At 37.4% G+C, this 21,032-nt stretch overlaps 1 protein-coding gene across 1 annotated transcript in view; it reads right to left on the reverse strand.

Moving 5' to 3' along the window:
* Positions 1-20,203, reverse strand: part of CENPF (centromere protein F) — a 43,000-nt gene extending 22,797 nt beyond the window's left edge. The window contains exons 1-9 of the mRNA XM_009279579.1: positions 20,042-20,203; positions 18,447-18,643; positions 16,140-16,255; positions 13,947-14,038; positions 10,871-11,138; positions 9,111-9,313; positions 6,217-6,342; positions 2,269-2,397; positions 505-627 (exon numbers count right to left, since the gene is read on the reverse strand). Of these exons, the coding sequence (XP_009277854.1) occupies positions 505-627; positions 2,269-2,397; positions 6,217-6,342; positions 9,111-9,313; positions 10,871-11,138; positions 13,947-14,038; positions 16,140-16,255; positions 18,447-18,643; positions 20,042-20,203 (1,416 nt within the window). The remainder of the gene's footprint in view (positions 1-504; positions 628-2,268; positions 2,398-6,216; positions 6,343-9,110; positions 9,314-10,870; positions 11,139-13,946; positions 14,039-16,139; positions 16,256-18,446; positions 18,644-20,041) is intronic.
* Between the last annotated feature and the right edge of the window lie 829 nt (positions 20,204-21,032).

The following is a 21,032-nucleotide window of genomic DNA, read 5'->3' on the forward strand; positions in this document are numbered from 1 at the left end:
CCTGTTCTTCCCTTGGTGAAGTTTTCCTGGCAAAAATGCTTTTTTTTTTTTTTTTTAACAAAAAAGAGGATATAGTAAGTCTTTGTACAAAATCGCTGAGTTTGGCAGTGTGCATCAAAGCAGTAGTCAATGATTCTAGAATTTACTTTTAAAATCAGACAAGCATTGATGTATTTTTATTTCAGGACCAAAAGCAAGAATCTCTTGCAACAAAAACTTATTTTTGATAAAAGATAAGTCCAACATGAACTAGAACCATATCAGCAGCATTACAGCAATGAATCCTAACCATGCAGCCAATTCCACAAATTGTATTAATCTACATAACATTAGTGAAGACTTCATTTTGTGTTACAACTAAGATGCGTTATTAAGATAATCCATAAAAGTGTTTAAAGATTACTTATGGGAAAATAAGCTATGGGAATAAATGCTCGACAGTATTAGTGTTTACAGATTGCCAATTGATGCTATTAATTCTATCAACTACTCTGCATTGGTTACCTCAAAGCTTCTTGTCAAATCAGCTTCCTTAGCCCGGGCTGCTAATAAAGCCTGCTCTGTTCTGCACAGCTTCTGTGTGAGATCACTGGTATCATGTTCCAAGCGTTGCTTGACTGCCATTACCTGTAAGAATGTTGAAAATCGACACTGTATTCACAGGCATACATAACTTTTTTTTTTTTTTAAACTCCCGTTCTTGAATGCAAACATTCTATTACAAAATAAAACTACATTATTTTATCCACCATGAACCTAAGGTTGCTTTACTGTGTTTTAGAAGATAGCTGCTTATCGCCTTTCCACTCCTTTGCCTCTGATCAGAAAGATGGTATGTCTCCAAAATACATATATTTCTAGACTGAAATTGGATTAATACATCCTACTTGCAGCTACATCACAACAATGATATCTGTAGGATACAAATGAGATTGGGAATGTAATAGCCTTTTTGCTAAGCTATGAGAGTCAGAAAGTTGGGGTCATAACTGCACTTACTGCTACACTGACACAGATTTTATAAAAATTGAACACGTTTTAGCTCTTTCAAAATGGTCCTATAATGCTCCAGATTAAAAAGGAAGGAAATACCATTATCAGGTCAAAAAAGGACAAAAAAAAAAAAAAAAAAAAAAAAAAAAAAAGTCTGTTTGGAAAAAGAAGTCTGTTCTGAGGTCATTAGGTAATAAATCAGCTTTCTTGGAGAAAGAACTAAAAGGCACCTATTTTTCTCTCTATGAAATCAATTTCTTCAGTAAGCATAAACAAAAGAATGTACATATAAAGAAACCTCCATGGAAAACATTTGACTGAATGTATTCCCATGGCTATGTTTCTAAAATAAACCTGCAAGAAAGCTCTTGTCAGTTTTAGAAATGCTGTTTCAGTTCAGCCTGCCTGCTAATGGGGCTTCTCAATATAACTTCCGAAAACTTGTGGCCCTTTTTAGAAATTCAGTTTGCTCTGCCACTTTATAGCTGCTCTCAAGAGTTTTTTGAGGCTTTTAAACATTCCTCTTTTCTGGTCACCCACTCTTCAGGCTTCTGCTGCTTTCTAACTTCCTTAAAATTGTGGGTTTGTGACAACTAATGTGTTCCAATAGCTAGTTGCTGCCAAAGCTGTGGAAGACCTCCTTCGTACTGATGTTCCTCTTTACACAAGACCCGACACTCATCAGATTTTGTGGAGAACCAGTTCAGGGAGTTAAACTGATAGCAAACGCTTGTGCCTGTGTACACATATGCCAATATATATATAATTTTTTTCTTTGACCTTTTAGCTCCTGTATCAGCTCTCTGCAGGGTCACATGAGGAGTAGCACTGCTAAAAAAGAAGTAGCAGGAGTGCATGGCCAATGTGTATGAAATAGGGCTGTTGTTCCAAAGGGCAACTACCAGTGGATCAGTTCAGCTCTATCGTCAAGCTGCACCTCTGCACGTTTTCTATATAAGGTGTCTCTTGTGATCAGCCTTAGCTGCTCCCCTCTCAAACAGATTTATTTTAGCTGCACTGTTCCGCATTCACATCTCCTTCCCTGTGGGAAGTGGACTAGCCCCAAACTTTTAAAAGCCTCTAATTCACATTTAAATACATAGTATTTCAGTGAGAAATGGTAAATACAAAACAGCTAATACAAACTGTACAAAACACTAATACAATTCCCCACATTAATTATTTTTTGCTTTATGTATAATTAAATTAAGGCAGTAATGCTGAGACAACTAAATACCAGCTCTAGTAGAAGATTTTAATATTAAAAAAGCCTACTTTGTCAAATTCTGCTTGCAGAGCACTGAAGTCATTTTTGGCTTGCTGTAGCTCCTGATTCAGTTTGTTTCTTATTTGGTTGCACTGCTGATCCAGTGTTTGTAAGGAACGTTGCTGACAAGAGAGTTCCTAGAAAACAGTGGTACAGTAGCAAAGAAATAAACACGTAACTGCAACAAGTCTCTATTGTGGTTACTGGAGCGATAACAACTGATTTTCATTAGCCGATACTACTTGCTCAGAGACACTTGTCTTACACAGTGAACAACAGTTTAAAAACAACTTTGATGCATGCTGCAAATGTCACCTGGGCAAGCATGGCCCTAACCCGATTTATGTCATCTGCTTAAAAACTCCATTACAGCAACATTCCTAATCACAGAAACAGAAAAAAAAAAAAAAAAAAAATCTAAAACCAGTGGAAGTAATGGTATTAAAATTCTTCGTCTTAAAGGTAAGTTTCATATAAGAATTACATTACACTACAGTGGACAAATTAATTTTTGCTATTATTTACTTACCATACTATAGGGTTGATTTTTTTCCTAGGAAAATTAAAAAATTGTCTTAAAATAATACCTAGCATGGGACTGAGCAACAAGATAATCTTACAAGGGCAGTCATGAAAACTGCACAAAAAATAGCGTTCCCAAAACAGACTTCCTGAAACCTGCAGAAGGACAATATAGTTTGTGTGGATCTTACGACATGCCAAGTAGGCATCCATTAGGATAAACAGCTGTGCTTGCAGTTTCTCACGAGGCCTGTTCCTATGCCTTTAGACCTTACAGTTGTGATTCTGCACAGATTTCAGAGGTTTATTAGGATGTAAAACAGTAAGAAGTGTGAGGGTAATAAAAAGCAATGAAGGAAAAAAACCAGATTATTTATCAGCAATAATCGCTATGCAGAAGTTGCGATATGCTCTACTAACAAATGCTAAGATCCTTGTGAAGGGGAAAAGGCCGTAAAACTCTTGTGCTTCTCTTAGTAGTTTTAGAGTATAGGCGTAGTTACTTCATACAGGCAAGCTGCTTCACTAAAAGACACAGTACCATACTGTCACCAGTCAAACAAAACAAAAGAAAAACAAACAAACAAACAAAAAAAAAACCAAAAGCAAGGAAATGTTCACAGTGAAGGAACTAGAGCTGACATTTTCTGCAATGTGGCTCTGGCTCCCAGGTGCATGAACCCCCTGCACACAACTCAGCGTATTTTAGTCAGTCATGTCTGTGAAATGATGCCAGCACCCCTTACATTCTGCTCGACAGCGAAAACAGCACAAGAGGCCCAAGCACTTCCGACACCAGTAAGACATCTGGTAAAGAAACAGCTCTTGTTTATCAGGGAAAGTATGGATGAGTGTGGAACTGTCATAAACAGAAAACCGGGAAAGATCAACATTAATATGTGTGTGTGTGTGTGTATAATTTAGCATTTTTCTACATAGAACCCAATATAGATGTCTGCAACTGCATTCCCACACAAGAAGGTGACAGAAGCACTATGCAATTTAGAAAGAAAAGATGTGACGCCAGCTGTGTGTCACAGTAGCTGACACTAGTAACTAATGCTGAGTAAAGTACGTATTAGCTCCAAAGAGCTCTCCCTGCAAACCTCTGGTCAGGAGCATTTCCCGAGCTCATGCAAGGAGGCTCTTTCGACCCTAGTGCACTCCTTATTAATGAAATTATGAATTCAATGTCTTTATGTCCCAAAGCATTCCAATAATTATTTCTAAAGCTGATGGACTGAAAAGACACTGCTTTCTAAGCCCTACATGTTACAGTATAAGAGAGAAACTGCAGAAAACCTATCTTTCTTTAGATAAATGCCTAGAACAAGAGAAGTGCTTCCTCTAGTTTTAGATGTCAAAAAATTAGTTATGCACATTTAAGCTAAAAGTGGAGGCTCCTTCCATTGCCACCAGGCAAACACCCAGCTCCAGAGTGAAGACCCACATCTAAGGTATCTGGAATAACCTGCCTTCTGAAGGTGCCTCTGTCTCTGCAGAGTAAAGTAGAGGCCTAAGTAACAAGCTTAGACTGACACCTAGATTTCAGATGTCTGAAGTAAGGTGATATGAATCTCACCTTTTCAATTTGAAGCTTGGATGGAAACATTTAAATAAAATTTGAGCGAGAACGTTGGAAACTAGGTACTGATGCAAGTGCAACTCTGAAACTAGCCTGTGTTACCATCTCAGAACAAGGCCTGGAGCTTCTCAGGCCTTTCTGAGAGTTCATGAAATGCATTCCTGGATCTCACCTGCCGCCTAGAAACAGAAACGTAGTAAGGAACACACCAGCAAGGCTTTACAGGATGGAATTCAGTAGGACCAACGCCAGTATCTAGGTTTCACAGAAGGGAAGAATCCCTCCCTGAGGAAAACACACAGATCAGAATTTCCACAACACTACACAAATTTGGATGCCAGAATGTGTAAAAAAGAGCCTTTAAATTGGACTTGACAGCCAAAAATTATAAATAAATAAACATTAAACAAACTCCATAAAAGCCTATAACAGCTCACAGATCACAAACATTACAGAAAAAAAAGAGAGTTCTTCACAGTTAATGGCCTTGCTGAACAACCTAGAATGACAGTGTGTAGATTTACGTATTAGTCTTATGAAGGCCTTTTTGTTTCTAACTAAAAATAAACTTTGCTTCACAGGAGCAGTTCCTGTGCATGGCACCTAAACTGCCTGACATGCGAGCTATCAGCTATTGAGACAAGCTGTAGCAACAAACAACCCATGTGGAGGATGATATGCTGCTTCTCTGAAAGAATGTCTCAGAAATACCATATTCTTAAATGATCCCAGTGAATAGAGTGCCAGTGCCCAAGGGGCATGCATCAGGCATAGCAGAGCCAGTACGGACTGGGTTTGTAAGGAGAAACCATGACAGAAGGTTCATGGGCCTTCAACCCATCTTTGATGAATACAATGACTGATATATTTGAATCTTTCAACAGTGTTTTTTCATGCTACAGCTATTCAAATACAAAGATCAGTTCTTCTTATTTACCACTTCTAGACAAGGCTCAGTATCTCTTTGAGATCCTGAGTTAGCATCTAGCCTAACAGACTTTGTGAAACCCTTTTTCACTCAAGAGCATTGGTAGCAGCACTGTTCATCGGCCATTCCAGCAGAATTCCTCTGCCAGTTATTTTATTTTTCTGGATATACCTTGGAGAAAACATTTCAGGTTAAACATTTGACACAACAGCAGTCTTCTGCAAGGCAGTGCCCTTACCCAATCCCCAAAGCAAACTTAAAATGCCCATCTGAAATGGCACTAATTCTTCCAAATCTGTCTTGGATTTCCTAACGCTGATTATGTTATTAAGCTTAAAAAGAAGAACACAAAGAGTTTAGACCTAATCCAAATCAGTGTTAATGCTAAACATAACTTCACTCCAGAAGAGTTCCCGGGATACTGCTACACTTTGTCTCTCTGCAAGAGCTGGCATGAAGGAAACAAAAGACACTTATGCTAACCCCATACTTTACCATCTTCTGAGCATGAACAGAGATATAGAACAACAGAGATATAATCCTAAAGAAATTATTTTCTTGTGTGCGAGATGCATGAAAAATTAACTCAGATTCCACAGAAATAACTGAATCAGTTATTAAGTTTGAACTCACATATACATAATTCTGTGAACAATGAAGCCTTGTTTCTCATGGATTTGTATCTCAATCGGGTCTCTCGCACATATTCTCTATTGTCTAGTGAATACTAACATAATTCTGCATCTCTCCAACAGCCTCTCACCTTTATTGGGATGTTTGTTTTCAGTTTTTCAATTACCTTTGCAACTTTTACCTCTCTATCAAATGTGATTGCAATTAATTGAAAAGCAGATACACAAAATAAGCCTTATGATTTCACCTCCTTAGGAAGTCAAAATTAAAAAGTTCTTCTTGCCTTACCTGTTGGTATTCCTTTTCCTTTGTCTTTATTTTCTGTTCTAAAGACTGACGAGCACTCTCAGCATTTTGTCTTTGGCAATTCAGTTCTTCTGACAATCTTTTCACCTTTTGCTCCATCATTTGCACCTATAACAATTTAGTTATCAATCACAAGTGATAAACACACAAGTGATGTTTTATTTAAATTTATATGCATTCATATAAAAAGATTGACTTCACCTACTACAATTGTTCTAGCATTCATATAAGCTACAGCATAACTGTAGCTGGTACCATATAAATTCTTAGCAATCCAAAGTACTAAACTCATACTTGCTTATGTTAGCGATAACATGTATATATAGACAGAATACATGTACTTACATATATAGTTACATGTGTGTATTATACACATGTGTATAAACACACAAAAGAATAAAAACATCTTCAGAAAAATCGGTGTCTTTGACAGTCTACGGGAACGTACTGTATCTGACACTAAAAATAGATTATATTTTCAGTACCTCGGGTTGCTATGAACTAAAGAATGACCACTAACTGCTAAACAACTACATGTTTAGACTGAAAATAACTGAATATTCCACTGAATTTCAGAATGATTCAGCACATTGGTTTGGATAGGGAAAAAAGAGGCAACTATCTTAGTCTACTTCAACAACAACAACAGAAGAGTGTTTTTCACAATTTAAACTTTAATTAAAAAAAAAAAAATCAGTAGCCTGTGTTCTAGGTTAACCTCCATGTTAAGAGTATGTCAGCTTGTTATCTAATTCAGTTTATTATGTTAATATTACATTACCTAAGAGAGTGAAGCAATGTCCACCTAACTCCCTGAACAGAAAAACGCATTTTTATTCCAAAAACCTGTTAATGCAAAATATGTACAATTTTTTTTTTTCCCCCAGGGTGTAAGAAAAATAGCAAAGGGTGAACAGGACTGTTTTCTTTTCCAGCAACAAGGGCTGTTTAATGAGTTAGTGAAACAATAGTCCATCTGTATCATAAGAAAATAAGAAGCAGGTAGTAGTATTGGGATGTCTGGTTATCAGGCACAGACCGCAGGGATCCTGAGCTCCTGTAAGATCACATGGGAACTTGCCTGCAGAAGGGCTGCAAACCTCACAAAATGTGAGAATACTTGATAACACAAGGAGGTGCTGTGGTCAAGGTCTGTGAATAGTACCAGTGACAGAGAAGTGTGCAAGGGGTGTGCCAAAATTAAATTCAGGCTACAAGGCAGGAAACTAAAATCCAGAATCTCAATGCAGTTCTACATCCAAAGTCTGGGGGGCAGGCAGAGATCCAATTTCAGTGCGAGAAAGAAGAAACAGAACAGAGAGGAGCAACCTTCAGATGGCAGGACCAAAGGAACCTTCTGGGACAAGATGCTGCACTACACCTTAAGGATGGGCTGCACCTCAATTCAAATAGGGCCAGTCAGTCCTACTTCTCCTCATCCTTCCCCAGGCATGTTCCTAGCTATATAAACTTACCTCTTCCCTTGTGCTGGATTTAATGCCCCTTTGATTCCTTAGTAAAACAATTCAGCTCTCAAACCCGTAGAAAATTAACAAGGCAAAATTAAGTATGTAACATCCTAACCATTTAGGAAGTTGAATCAGGTCATTTGGGGAATCAAATAAAAAGAAAGACATTTTTAGAGGAATTGAGCTGTTATGTCGGGTCAGCTGTCTTCCCACAAACTCATTGTGATGACAGTGCCTTTATGTACTCAATGGACCCTGTCAAGAATACGATTTTACCTAACTCCCAGCCAAGACTTCCCCTAAACCAGTTCCTCACAGAGCTAGCAATAGCCGGATGTTGCTGTCTCTCTCAAAAGGCAGACTGATTAACTCTCAGCATGCAAAGGTTTATTTTTTTAAGGACCAATACAGAAGTTGTGGGAAACAGCAGTTTTCCAATATACTTAGGTAGCACGTAGAAACTTGCTGACAAAGGTAGATAACAATTATTATACCCTGAGAAGATACACACAGAAACATCTTTTTTTTCCTATCCTGTAGATGAATCAAAGTAGTAGGAAAAAAGTATAAAGATAGATGGAAATATAAAGATTCAAGGAATTATGACGTCTGCGCATGACTTTCAAATTTGTCAAATTCTGTGAAAATGGACTTTAGGAAGGTAATGCAACTTGATTAATCAAGAAAAAGAGAAAACTCTACTTGTTATCTTCTGCAGTTTGAATTAAATAATTTTAAACATTGGCATCCTCCTCTTCTTCACATGATTATGAGCAAAAATCTGAACCATTTCACGTTTTTATATGTATGTATTTAAATACAGTCCGTAAATTCTTGACTAAGCAAATTGTACTATCCTATTGGTGTTTTACTATGCATCCAAACCCCTTAGGATTAGGTCGTGAAACCCCATTTAGAAACTACATACATTCTCAATCTTGCATGGCATTTTTACCTAGATTTTATTTTACACTAGTAATTTACAATTCAAAGACTATGCCCCCACAACATCCTGTAGTATAAGCAACAGATACTGACTTTCAGCCAAAGTTGCATGACAGAGTCTATTTAAGGTCAGAATTTGCCACCAGATGTCATTGTTGCTCTATGCAACTTGATCAGAAAATATTTTTCAGAATTCCAGTCAATCTTGCCTGAGGATGAAAAATATTTCTTTAGCTGGTATAAGAACCTTCCAGAAAATGGGCAACTGCTTACGACTATTTACATTTTTACAGGTAATACATATCAAACTAACATATACTTCTCAAAACTTGATTCTCAGCAAATGCTCAAGAAACTTATCTGAGAACCTTGGTTCTTACTGAAATGGCTGAAAACTGGCACACATTAATAGTGGGAATGAATTGTAAGGACAGTCAGAAGATGTGTGATGCAACATTTTACCTGTGCGGTAGCTTGATCGAGCTGTGTTCTCATTTGAGTCAGTTTATCTCTGGTTTTGTTCAGAACTTTATCCTTCTCTGTTAATTCCAACTTCATTCTGTCCAGCTGCAGTTCAGTCTCTTGATATTTATTCATATGGGATTTCTTCACTTTTTCTTGAGCTTGCAGTTGTTGTTCTAGGTCTTTAACAGTGGAATTTAACTCTGAATTTTAAAAACAGTAAAGATTAAGGATACTTTCTGCTTTGAAAGGTACATCTTCCAGGTACTCAGATTTCCAAGTGTCTACACATTCTAAAATATTTAGTATGTTTGATAACAACCCAAGTTCCTGACACAGGCAGACACCCTGTAAAATGTTTGGCAAGCTAAAACAAAAGTTTCAACTCTCTTCTACTACTACATCAATGACTAAAACTATCAAGACTGAAAGATAGTTGACTCTAAATCAATAATTTCCACTTCGTAATATATGAGAACACAGCAAAATGCGAGGTCAGGCACAAATGCTGCAAAGGCAAAGACAATTTGTTCCTCTGCTGGTTTGTTTTTGTTGTTGTTTTTAAGCACACAGAAACATGTCACTTGACATAGCTATTTTAATTTTTTTTATTTTTAAAAGGAAAATATCCACTACAAACATTTGTTTGGGGCAACTGTGAGCCTGTTTCTAAGAGGCTTTTCAGCTATTGGGCATCTGTAAATACATTATTTTATATTTCAATCTTTTTCCTGTCCCAAAGCAGCATACATATAAAGCAAAACCAAGTGATCTTGTCACAATATACATCAGTAAGAGTTTACCTTCCAAAATCATGATAAAATTTTACAGCAGGAACATTAGTCAGCTACAGGGAGCGTTATCCAGAATTACTATTAACTGGTAATTCTTTTTGTTAAAAAAAAAGAACCAAAAAACAACCAACCCCTGTCTTCCTGATGCTGAATTTGTACGGCTTCCAAGTTGAAAATGCCGCCTAGATTTATGTTTTACATGTAGGTATTTGAATAAACAGTTTGGAGAGTACAGGGACTTGTAAAACAGTCCTACAAGAAACAGTTGGTGGAAAAGATGGTCCAAATAGTAGGCTTAAGTAAATGTTCACCAAATCCACAACAACCGACTATTTGCTCTCTTCCAACTATCAGATATCAGGAATGATTATTTCTTCAAGTCAATATGTGCGATACAAGATCATATCTTGCTTTTTCATTGTACTTTTTGCATCATACTTCATTCTGCGCTTCCAGTGACATCCATTATGGACCAACTCAGTTATGCATTAAGCATGTTCAATCAATGAATTTTAACACAGGTATTGCTCAGCCATAAATCTCAAGAGTCACACAAAATTAAGGAAGCAATATAATTGAATTTAACAGTGAGATGTAATGAAATCCTGAAGGGTTTTTTAACTCTGTTTTAAAAGAATTGTTTCAAGAGCAATGGAATTATTGGAGAAGGCCATTTTCCTTTTACATGATGTCCCCTACCCACCCCAAAAATACAAACTCCCTTCTAACTCTCATACCCCTTATGTAAAAGATACGACAGCTTGTGGATAATCTCTGTGTACTGGCTGATCATTGAAAATACACACACCTGCAGCCGGCTGGGCTAGCTGCCAAAGGCAACAACAGGTATCTTTCTCTTTTCCTGGCTAAAGCACTAATTTCAATACCTCTCTTCTATCCACACACCAGCTTTCATGAAACCATATAGGAGACTGCCTCTGGGTTATAAAGAAATATACCAGATACCTTGATTCTGTGCTCTTAGCTGGATCATGAGTGAAGAACTACAATTCTCAGCAAAGCTGTTGTCCAACTCATTCTTCTCTGATATTGTACTAGAATTTGTTTCTTTTTCCCGTGGAAAAGAGGATGTTGTAGAACTTCCCCTTGCAGGTGTTTCTTGATTTCTAGATGGTGTCTTTTCTTGTTGCCATGAAAACACAGATGAGGAAGCCTGATGCCGAGCAATCTCCCTGTGACTCAAAGAGCTTTGAGGATGAGGCTGATTTATTTTCTGTGTCCAAGAAAAAAAAGGATCTAGCTTTACACAGCTCCATATCCAACATATAACAAAATATTTATTAATAAGTAGATAATAGGTCATGGTCATTTCACATTTTTATAACATCACATTATCCACCAGTGCAAACTACTGATTCTTATAATTATGTTTATACTACATAAATTAAATAACTTTATCCCAAGTGTCCAAGAATAGCTGATACTTATAAACAAACCAGGATCTCCAAAAAAGTAGTTTGATCTGTGTATCTTTATCAATAACATACACAGATTTTTCGTCTTTTTCAAGAAAGATACCATCAGTTACCTTCTACATTTTTCAAAATCAAAGCCTACATTTTTACAGGCAAGTGCTGACACAAGTAAGCTGCAAGAAATATAGAAGTCTAGACTAACATATCTGATAGCTGACCCACATTTAGTTCTTCTGGACAAACACAGGTAAATTCAGAACAGACTTATTTATTTAAACTTATACACACAGAATACCCAAAAATTGCAATAATAAAATATGCCAGGTACCAGCTTTCAATCTCTTCCTACAGAAAAATTTAACAGAGCCAAAATACTAGGTGTTTTTTTTCTCCTTCTTACAGGAAAAAAACCAAACAGTAAAGCCCCTATTATATTTTAACTGGATTTTCAAATGGCTCTCATTTGTGGGTTTGTTTTTTTTTTTTTTCAAACTAAAGCCCTAAATCAGGTAATACCCAATGTGACTTCTCAGTCCAACCAGAGAATACGTTGTTATGTAGGAATAGCTGTGCTAAGACCAGAAATCTATATAGTCCAGAACGCTGTGTCCAATCCTGTGAAGTAACTTGTTTATGCTCATAAAGTAACTTGTTCATGCTCATAAAGAGCATAAAAACCTAACCATGCGTATAGTAATCGTTCCCCTTATACGCCATTTAAATTTAGAGTTTCTGAGACAAAAGTTTGAATACAGGAAATTAAGGGGAATTAACAATAATTTTTACTGAAATACTTTACATGTACTTTCTCTTTCGGATCTGTTTGCATTTTGGCCTTTTTACAATACTCTGCGACAGAGAGTTCTGCCATTTAACACAGTACAGTGTAATAAAATAGTTTTTGTTCTGAGCCTGCAGAGCTGGTACTGTAATTATGCCTTATGAAAAGCAGGAAAATGACCATTCCCTGTTTCCTCTCTTGATATTCGCTCATCTTTGTACCATCCACTTCTACCATATCTGCTTGGACATGAGATGAATAGGATTTGCAAGGAATTTTCAAGACGCGAGAGCCATTTGGCTATATATGGGCAAAGAATATTTTCCCATTAGTTCTTAATTCTTTTCCTAAAAAATTCTTTTTCATCATTGCTGAACACAATATTGAAGTTTTCAGAGAACTAGCCACAATAATTACTGAATTGCTTCCTGGAATCATTTCATTAAATTCAGACCCTGAATGTACTGGGTATGCATTGTTCAGATTATCTTTTCCAGATGCATTATTTCACCTTTTTGTTTTTTTTTTTTACGCTGAATTTTACTTACCATCTTAATTATTGCAATTATTTAGTATTACAAAATACCGTGTGGTATTCAACTCTTTTTCAGATCACTACACTAATGAATATGCTGAATAGCACAGTTCTCTTTACCAATGCTTTTCAGGCTCCACTGTTGATCATTCCCAGCTGTAAAAACTGACCATTTATTGCCACTGCCCTCAATCTTTACCTTTAAATTTGCAAGAACTCCCCCTTATCAAATTGTTTCATTTTTTCAGTGTTTTGTGGATATCCAACGACATTATACAGAGTCACACTTAACTCACACATTCTCTGATTTATTCTAAAAAAAAAACCTCTGAAAATATGCGAGGCATGATTTCCCTTTACAAATAAATGGTTGACCTTTTCTCCATACACCATACCTACATATGCATCAATAAATGGTTTGCTTTAAGTTTCTAACTATTTGACCAGGACAAAAAGTTGGCCTGACTAAACTACATTTCCAGCAATCAGCACTGTAAGCTTTTTTTTAAAAAATTGCATCATCCTTGTCACCTTCCAGTGTCAAGAGAAGAATGAAATAAGTTGCACATCACAGTGATTCAGCAGTCCCACACTGCAGTGCCCTATCAATTCATGGGTAAATATTATCTGTCTCTGGTGATTGTTTTAATTATTATTCATTTTATCCATCTATTTTAAGACTACTTCTGACTTTTCAATTTGAGGCTGTGCCACAGATTCAACCCCAATATAGAAAGGCTCTGATTTAGAAAACTTTTTAAGCCTTTACATAGTAAATACCAAATAAAAAAAATTATTTCAGCTTTTCTACAATGGCCCTTTTTTCCTCAGGGGCTTTCACATCTTAGTCATCTATTGGCCTCAGAGATTCCCTAATACAGTTCCTACTAATTACGTGTTTGAAAAATGTACTAGGTACATTTGTATTTGCTAGGTGAGTTATTTCTCATAATCTTTTCAAGGCTATTTTATTATCCTATCATATTTAACTTGGCAAAACTGACACTGTTTTCTTTTGTCCTTGCTTGCATGAGACTTCCAATTTTTGAAGGATGTGTTCTCATCTTTAATGTCCTTCTTTCCTTTGCTATTCAATTTTGCTGGCTTTTCTGGATTCTCCAAGGTTACTTCTGAATGGCAATACACACAGATTAATTATTTTTTAAAAAAAAAAAAATTATACTTTAAGTGATGTAGAATATATTTCACTAGTTTTCCATTCCATTTTCCAAGTTCACTCAGTAGTTACTTTCTTAGATATCACACATACCATTCTCAAGAGATACTTACCTTAACCTGGATAGTTCTCAGTTCTAATTCTAGCTTTTTTCTTTCTTGTACCTCCTTCCTGTATTTTTCTTCTAGTTCTTCAAACTTAGCATCTACAAAGACATGATGAATACTTCTTCATAATCTAACAGTACATAGGTAATCTTTTCTAGCCTATTGCTATCACAGGAATGATAAAAATGAACATCTATCAGAAGTGTCAGATCATGAGGAAGAAACAACTGTATATACAATATGTTTAGTAATTTAGGACCTCAAAAGTACACTGGTGCGATACCTGGAACTTGACATTAGAATGAAAACATAACTGTTAAAGTAAGGATCCAATGCCAGAATTTTTTTTTTTAATCTCTCTCTCTAAAAAATGTGTATATATATGATATATACATGTTAAAAAATAAATATATAACGTGTTATATTATATATACACATACATCTAGATTATATACTTTATTTTTAAAGTTTTCCTACCAGCAGCCCAATAGAGTTAACATTACTAAGAAATGACCAGAAAAAAAGCTGGATCTTTTCCTTGAGTTCCTTTCAAATGCAACAGGAATTGGAATAAGAACTTACTTAGGATTCTTCCGCTGAAATTGTAAGAGGAACATATTAGTCCAAAACAAAAGTCTTGACTCCCTTTTCTTGAATTTGTATATAATTCTACACCTCTCAGGAAAATTCTAGAACTAGAACGCTTTGTAGCATTCTAGGGAGCACTTGAGGGAGGTGATTGTCCCACTCTGCACTGGTGCGGCCCCACCTCGAGTACTGTGTGCAGTTTTGGGCGCCTCAGGGACATCAAACTATTAGGGTGTGTCCAGAGGAGGGCGACCAAGATGGTGAAAGGTCTCTAGGGCAAGACTTACAAGGAGGGGCTGAGGTCACTTGGGTTTGTCCAGCTTGGAGAAGAGAAGGCTGACGGGTGACATCATCGCAGGCTACAACTTCCTCAAGGGGGGCAGCGGAGGGGGAGGTGCTGATCTCCTCCCTCTGGTGAGGTGGGAGAGGAGCGATAGGACACAAGGAAATGGAATGAAGCTGCGTCAGGGGAAGTTCAGATTGGACATTAGGAAAAGGTTCTTCACTGAGAGGGCGGTCGGTCACTGGAACAGGCTCCCCAGGGAAGCAGTCACGGCACCAAGCCTCTCAGAGTTCAAGGAGCATCTGGACAACGCTCTTAGTTACATGATTTCATGTTAGGTAGTCCTGTGCGGAGCAGGGAGTTGGACTCAATGATCCTTATGGGTCCCTTCCAACTTGATATATGCTACGATTCTATGATCTTAAAGAATTTAAGACTCCAGCTTTCAAAGGAAAAAGCCTCCCCAGCAATACCATTTTAAATACAGTTATTTAAATAATTTTAATCTAATCCCCATTTCAGGAGTGCCACACAGTGAAATGCTTAACATTGCCACTACTATATCCCTTTTCAGATATGTATAAAGAAATTAAAAGGAACAAGAGTGCAAGAAAGTATCTCAGATTTCCCATCGGAGTAAGATTGAGATGCCAAACTCAAGAGAACATTTGTTCACAGCAAAGAAACAGGTAAACAGCATGCGTAATATTGAACCCATCAAAGCTTTTCAGCATAGACAGCATAAGGGTGTCTGGCTACAGAACAGTTCTCCAGTTAAGGAAACTTCCTTTTGCTTTTCCAGTTCATTCAAATATTTTAAATCTATTTGATGTCACTAATTTGAAGATAGAAGTGATGCTTTGAAATGGATACAGTGCATAAATTGTGCACGTTACCATGCACAATAACAGTCTAAATAAAAAATAATTTTCTAAAGAAATAACACATATGACCGTTGACTGAAGTTCAGTTAAAGTACCTGTGCTACATGAAGGAAGAAGTTTGCCCTTCACTACATGAAGGGAAGAGCTGACACTAGGAACAGGCATTCAAAAAACTGCTGCAGTCTGTTGATGGATATTCCTGTTACTATTCCACGTCCATCAACGTAGTGCTGAAAAGATGTAATATTTGCAATAAGCGTTCAATCTGCACTAATAATTTTTAAACTTGGAACCTATGGTGCTATGAATTAGACACTCTCATAATAAGCTATATAATAGGGACTAGGAAACTCAGTACAAGAGTAATGTTCAAAATACTTTTCCACCTTCCAAGAAAACTGACAGTTAACTATCTGTGCTAGATGAATAAACAAAATCATTTACCATTATGACTTTGAACTGGTGTTAAAGGAGCAGTAAAACTTTTCTGTGGAGTGCCACTGAATGATAAGTCTCCTGCAATCGATGTTTGCTGACTTCTCTCAAGCTCACATTTGTATCTGTTTAGGAAAGAAGCAGCAGCAGCAATTAGTAATGGAAACTAAAATGTTAATTATCTATTTTTAAGAGCCTGAAATACACAAATAAATTACATGATTCTAAGAACCTACTTTAAAGATCAAGTCAAGACATATCCACTGAAAATTTTTAGGTACTATAACACAGAAATATGAAGAATATATTTCATTTAGAGTTTCAACATATCTAATCAATTACATAGGAGTAAAAGCTAAAAAACAAAACCAAACAAACCCAAAGTAGATGAAAATGAGTTAGAACTGCTTAAGATCTCACTGTATGAAGCTGTAGTCCAGCTAAACACACCCAAATCACTGTAAACACTGGTAATATAAAACTCTTACTCTTCTGTACGCATCTTTATGGTAGGAAACATACTACTTTTATTCTATGTTCTGATACTGCGCACTTTGAGAAACCTATGCATACCTCATGAAAAAATGGAAGGGAACACCATCCACCCGACAGTGTATTTTGCATGTGTACCATTTACATTGCTACCCAAAACACCACAGCAGACTACCCATTCCAGTGACTTTTGCGAGCATGAAGAGTTATAAGCTCATCCAGTGAATCCAGATAACTAGTTTGGAGGTTATACAGCAACCTTCATCCTGCCCAGCGAGCACAGGTTGATAAGACAACAGTTCCAGGCTGCAGCCCATCACATTAGTGACTCCACAACTTGCCTTTCCATTTCCCCCTCCGTTTTATAGCACAACACCAAGAACTCCTCTCCCAGTGGATTGTCAGTTGCTATGAAGTGGTAAATGATCAGTTATCAGCATAAAACAAAACAGAACCAAAACCGATTGCCAGGATCAAGCTACATGTAGTAACCGATGATCTTTTGTAGTGGACAGCTATGCAAAGTAATATAATGGGAAGGAGAGGATTCAGTAAAATGGACTTAATTTTGGGAATGGATAAATGGAACACATATCCTCAGCCCGCAACCTCTCTGGCCCAACATTTGACAGCAGATGCAGAAAACATGAGTGTGGTTCTATCAACTCTGTTGAATCTCACTAGATGATTCTTTGACAGAAGAACTCCTTACACAAAGCTGGTGTTTCTACATGCCATAAACTGTTTTGTTGAAATTTAGAATCTTCTCACAGCAAATACTTCAACTATCTTTAGTTTTCCCCAAAGAAGAAGGGGGGGAGGGCAAAGGGAAAAACCAGAAAGACCAACACAGCTTCCTCTTTATTTGCTTCTATTAGGACATGTATGAGACATAGCATCCAAAAGTTAAAGGAAGCAGACACACTTCAGGCCATGAAAAAAAAAAAAACAAAACTGTTAAGAAACCTGGTGTCACAGACTCACTGCTCTCTGTGACAGTAATTCTGCATTACTAGTATTAGCACAACAGTTTATTGCCTTATTGATAAACACAAAGTTTCAGAAATACTTTTATTCAAGAATGGAGGGTGGCTCTAGCATGCGAGCAAGTTTAACAGATGACAACATTCACTTCACTACGGGCAACTGCTCCATTTGTGTAGCACCCTCAGATGAAGGATTTTAGATGTGTCTGCTTTACAGAAGATTCCTTTATTGTATAAATTGCATTCCACCTCTACAGACAGTACACACATACTGCCTCAGTAATAACGGTGTTTACAAGTTGAGGTGTTATGAATTAGGCACTTCTTCACCAGAGCAACTGGATTCAGTGATTCAGTCACAGCACCATTGCTTTTGGCAGCTTCCTCTTCCACTCCAATAGATGTTCATGCCTCCTTCTTCCCAGCGGTCGTATTTTATTGGTAGACTTGATCTTACAGACTGAATTGTCTATGTACTTTCCTTGCAACTCCAAGATCTTTGCAGGTTACTTTTGCCAAGTGACCCAGTTGTAAACAAACAAAGCTAACAAAATGACAGAATGAATGGCTCCCTTTTCACACGACACTGCAGAATTCCCCCCGAGTTAAACAGGAACTATAGGTGCTAACTGCTTCAAGTGGCACACAGATTTATGTATAAGTCCGTATATGCATGTGTGTATGTAAAAACAGGCCGATGTTTTGAGATTTTGGTCACAAAATCTGAATGAAGTACAAGATGAAGAGAAACTAAAAGACCATGAAGGACGCATTAAATGAGCAAAACATGAGAACATAACTATTGTACATAGGTTAGAGACATACAGCAAGTCCTTACCTTTTCAGTTCTTGTTCTAGCCTTTCAATGTCTTTCTTGCTGGAATTCAGCTGCCCTGACTGAATGTTGACTTGAGATTCTTTTACTTGAAGATCATGTGATACTTTCTGCTTTGCTTTCTCAAGACTATCACACAATTCCACCAAGCTCTGGTTCTCTCTTTTTAGCGTTGCAGCTTCATTTTTTTCATTTTCAACCTAGTTGGAATACAGACCATTTAAAAAATGTCTCAAGTCCTCTCTACACTTCTGTGCAATTATTATTATTTTAATAACACAAAGTTCACATACTGTTATTTTCTTCCTAGCATTTCAAAATCCTGACAGCACTGGAAACCTCAGATAAACACATTGTTTAAATATTCTTGGGTGTGAACAAAACCACATTTCCTAAAACTCAACTCAGTGACATTAAGGATTAATGAATTTTTTGATGAGCTTGTGTCTAGTCAATAAATAGAAATTGTTAAATACTGATAATCCACCCTAGTTCACATTCTTTGCTGATCATCTCGCTTCTTTTTCCAGCCTATCAACGTTAGCAACCATAGTACCTTGACTCAGTAAACAAAGAATGCACAATGATTAGCAAGAGTCATGGCTCTGAAATTGGAAATAGAGACTGGCAGTAGAGATGTCCTTCTCCTCCCCTCCAGCTTCTGAGGGGCAGGCTACAGTCAGGCTGCATCTTTGTACAACTTTATTCTTTTGACTGAAAAGCAGTGAGTATTAGCTGCTGCTTCTGAGAGTTTTAAAGCACGCTTATTCGAGCGCACCCCTTCTTTTTGTTTAGGGAGCACAGCAGTCCTCTGGTTGGTTGGAATAAGTACCTGGAAACTCACAGGAAGAAACTCAAAGAAAACTAGTAGGCTTAAGTTTTGCTAGAAAGTTGTAGCAGCCTAAAGGGAATGAAAGGCAACCTTTGTAAATTGCCCCTGAGCTGTATTCATACATTACAAAACAAAATTCAACCAAATGCATCACTTCTGATCTGGCATGGCAGGACCCTGACCAAGTGGGTCTCTGGTTTCCTTGGCTAGAGGGCTGACACGGTAGAGTCAGGTGAGGTGTAAAATTACAGCCCTAAAAACAAAAAACAAAACCAAATCCCAAAATACAGTCTCTACAAGGAAAAAATGGAGAATTACATAAACTAAGTAAAAGATGATAGGTATCTGCAGGCAAGGTGAAACAGTAAGAGGCTGTCAACTGTACAGCTCTGTTATATAAAACAGGCTTAGTCATTATCAAGATTTTTAACAGGCGTAACAAAGTAATTTCTTTTCCTAATCACAGAGACATAGGAAAGCCTCAAAGTAAACATAAACACGTGGAGATGGACAATCATGCCAAACATGGGTAGGAGGCAGGAATTCTATTAACAGTCAATGAGAACTAAACAGAAGGGAGAGTATGATGAGTATGAAGTAAGATGAAGATAAGCAGTTTATATTTCTGTACTACCTTTCCAGTCAGTCAGTGGGAAGAAACAAAACACTAACCCACCCCCTAACAACAACCAGATAATACATCTTTATAATTGTGTTTGGCATGGAGAATGGCATTTTAGGGAAATGACCACAGTACCTACGTTACCTTCTGTTTCTGTTTTTGCAAAGCTGCCTCCAAAGACTCTAACTGGAATTGCCTTTGCTGACGCTCCTTTTTAAGCTTGTCTACTTGACTTTCCAGCTCATGAATCTTCTGAAGGACTCTGGGGGAGAGGCCTTCTTTCCATTCCTCCACAGCCCAGCTCATATTGACAGGATTCTTGTTTAATGCAAGATGGATAGTACTATGCCTGAAACACAGACAACTACAATTAGACCCTGAAAGAGGTTAAATAAGCCTCCCTTTTAAATAAATTGCATTTTCAAGCTTAGCAGCGATTAGAATACAGTATTTCACAACCATGCAGGCTTCCTGATCTAAACACCAAGCAGCAACTTTTATTGTTAGGTCCAATTTTGACACACTTCTGTCCAGCTGAGATTTTAAAGCCTCACATTAATCAATCTGCTAACGGTAATAGGATTTATATTCTTATAATTGCATGACTGCTGTATTTCAGAAAGTTTCTCTCAACATCTTATTTTGATGTTCACACTGCAGATAGTCATTAGCACTTATGACTGCATTGTACTTCAGTGGTGTTTAACCCGAAAGTCTTGTGAAAACCCATGGCTTTGTTTTCGGTAGCAGCTATGCTTCTTTCTTTACAGAAGTTTTTCAAACCGATACTGCTGAGCTCGGGGCACCGAGAATGCTCTCTACCGGCAGAAACAGCTGTACGACAACTCAGTCCTTCAATACAAGCCGGACACACTCATAAAATCGTTAAGGTTGGAAAAGACCTCTAAGATCATCGCAGTCATACGATTTTATTTTTTGTTGTTGTAATGACCCGGCCTTTAGAGGATCCGGCATGGGATCACTTTCCCGAGACACCAGCACAGCTCAGAGATTATTTGTGAGAGAGAAATTACCTCGAAATAACTAAAACTAGACATCGACGACGGACGGGCACAGCCCACCCAGGACTGGGGGGGGGGGGCGGCGCGGGGCGCCCACAACCCACCCGGGGTGG

The sequence above is a fragment of the Aptenodytes forsteri genome, unplaced genomic scaffold (assembly GCF_000699145.1).
Source record: "Aptenodytes forsteri isolate BGI_AS27 unplaced genomic scaffold, ASM69914v1 Scaffold195, whole genome shotgun sequence".
NCBI classification, from domain to species: Eukaryota; Metazoa; Chordata; class Aves; order Sphenisciformes; family Spheniscidae; genus Aptenodytes; species Aptenodytes forsteri.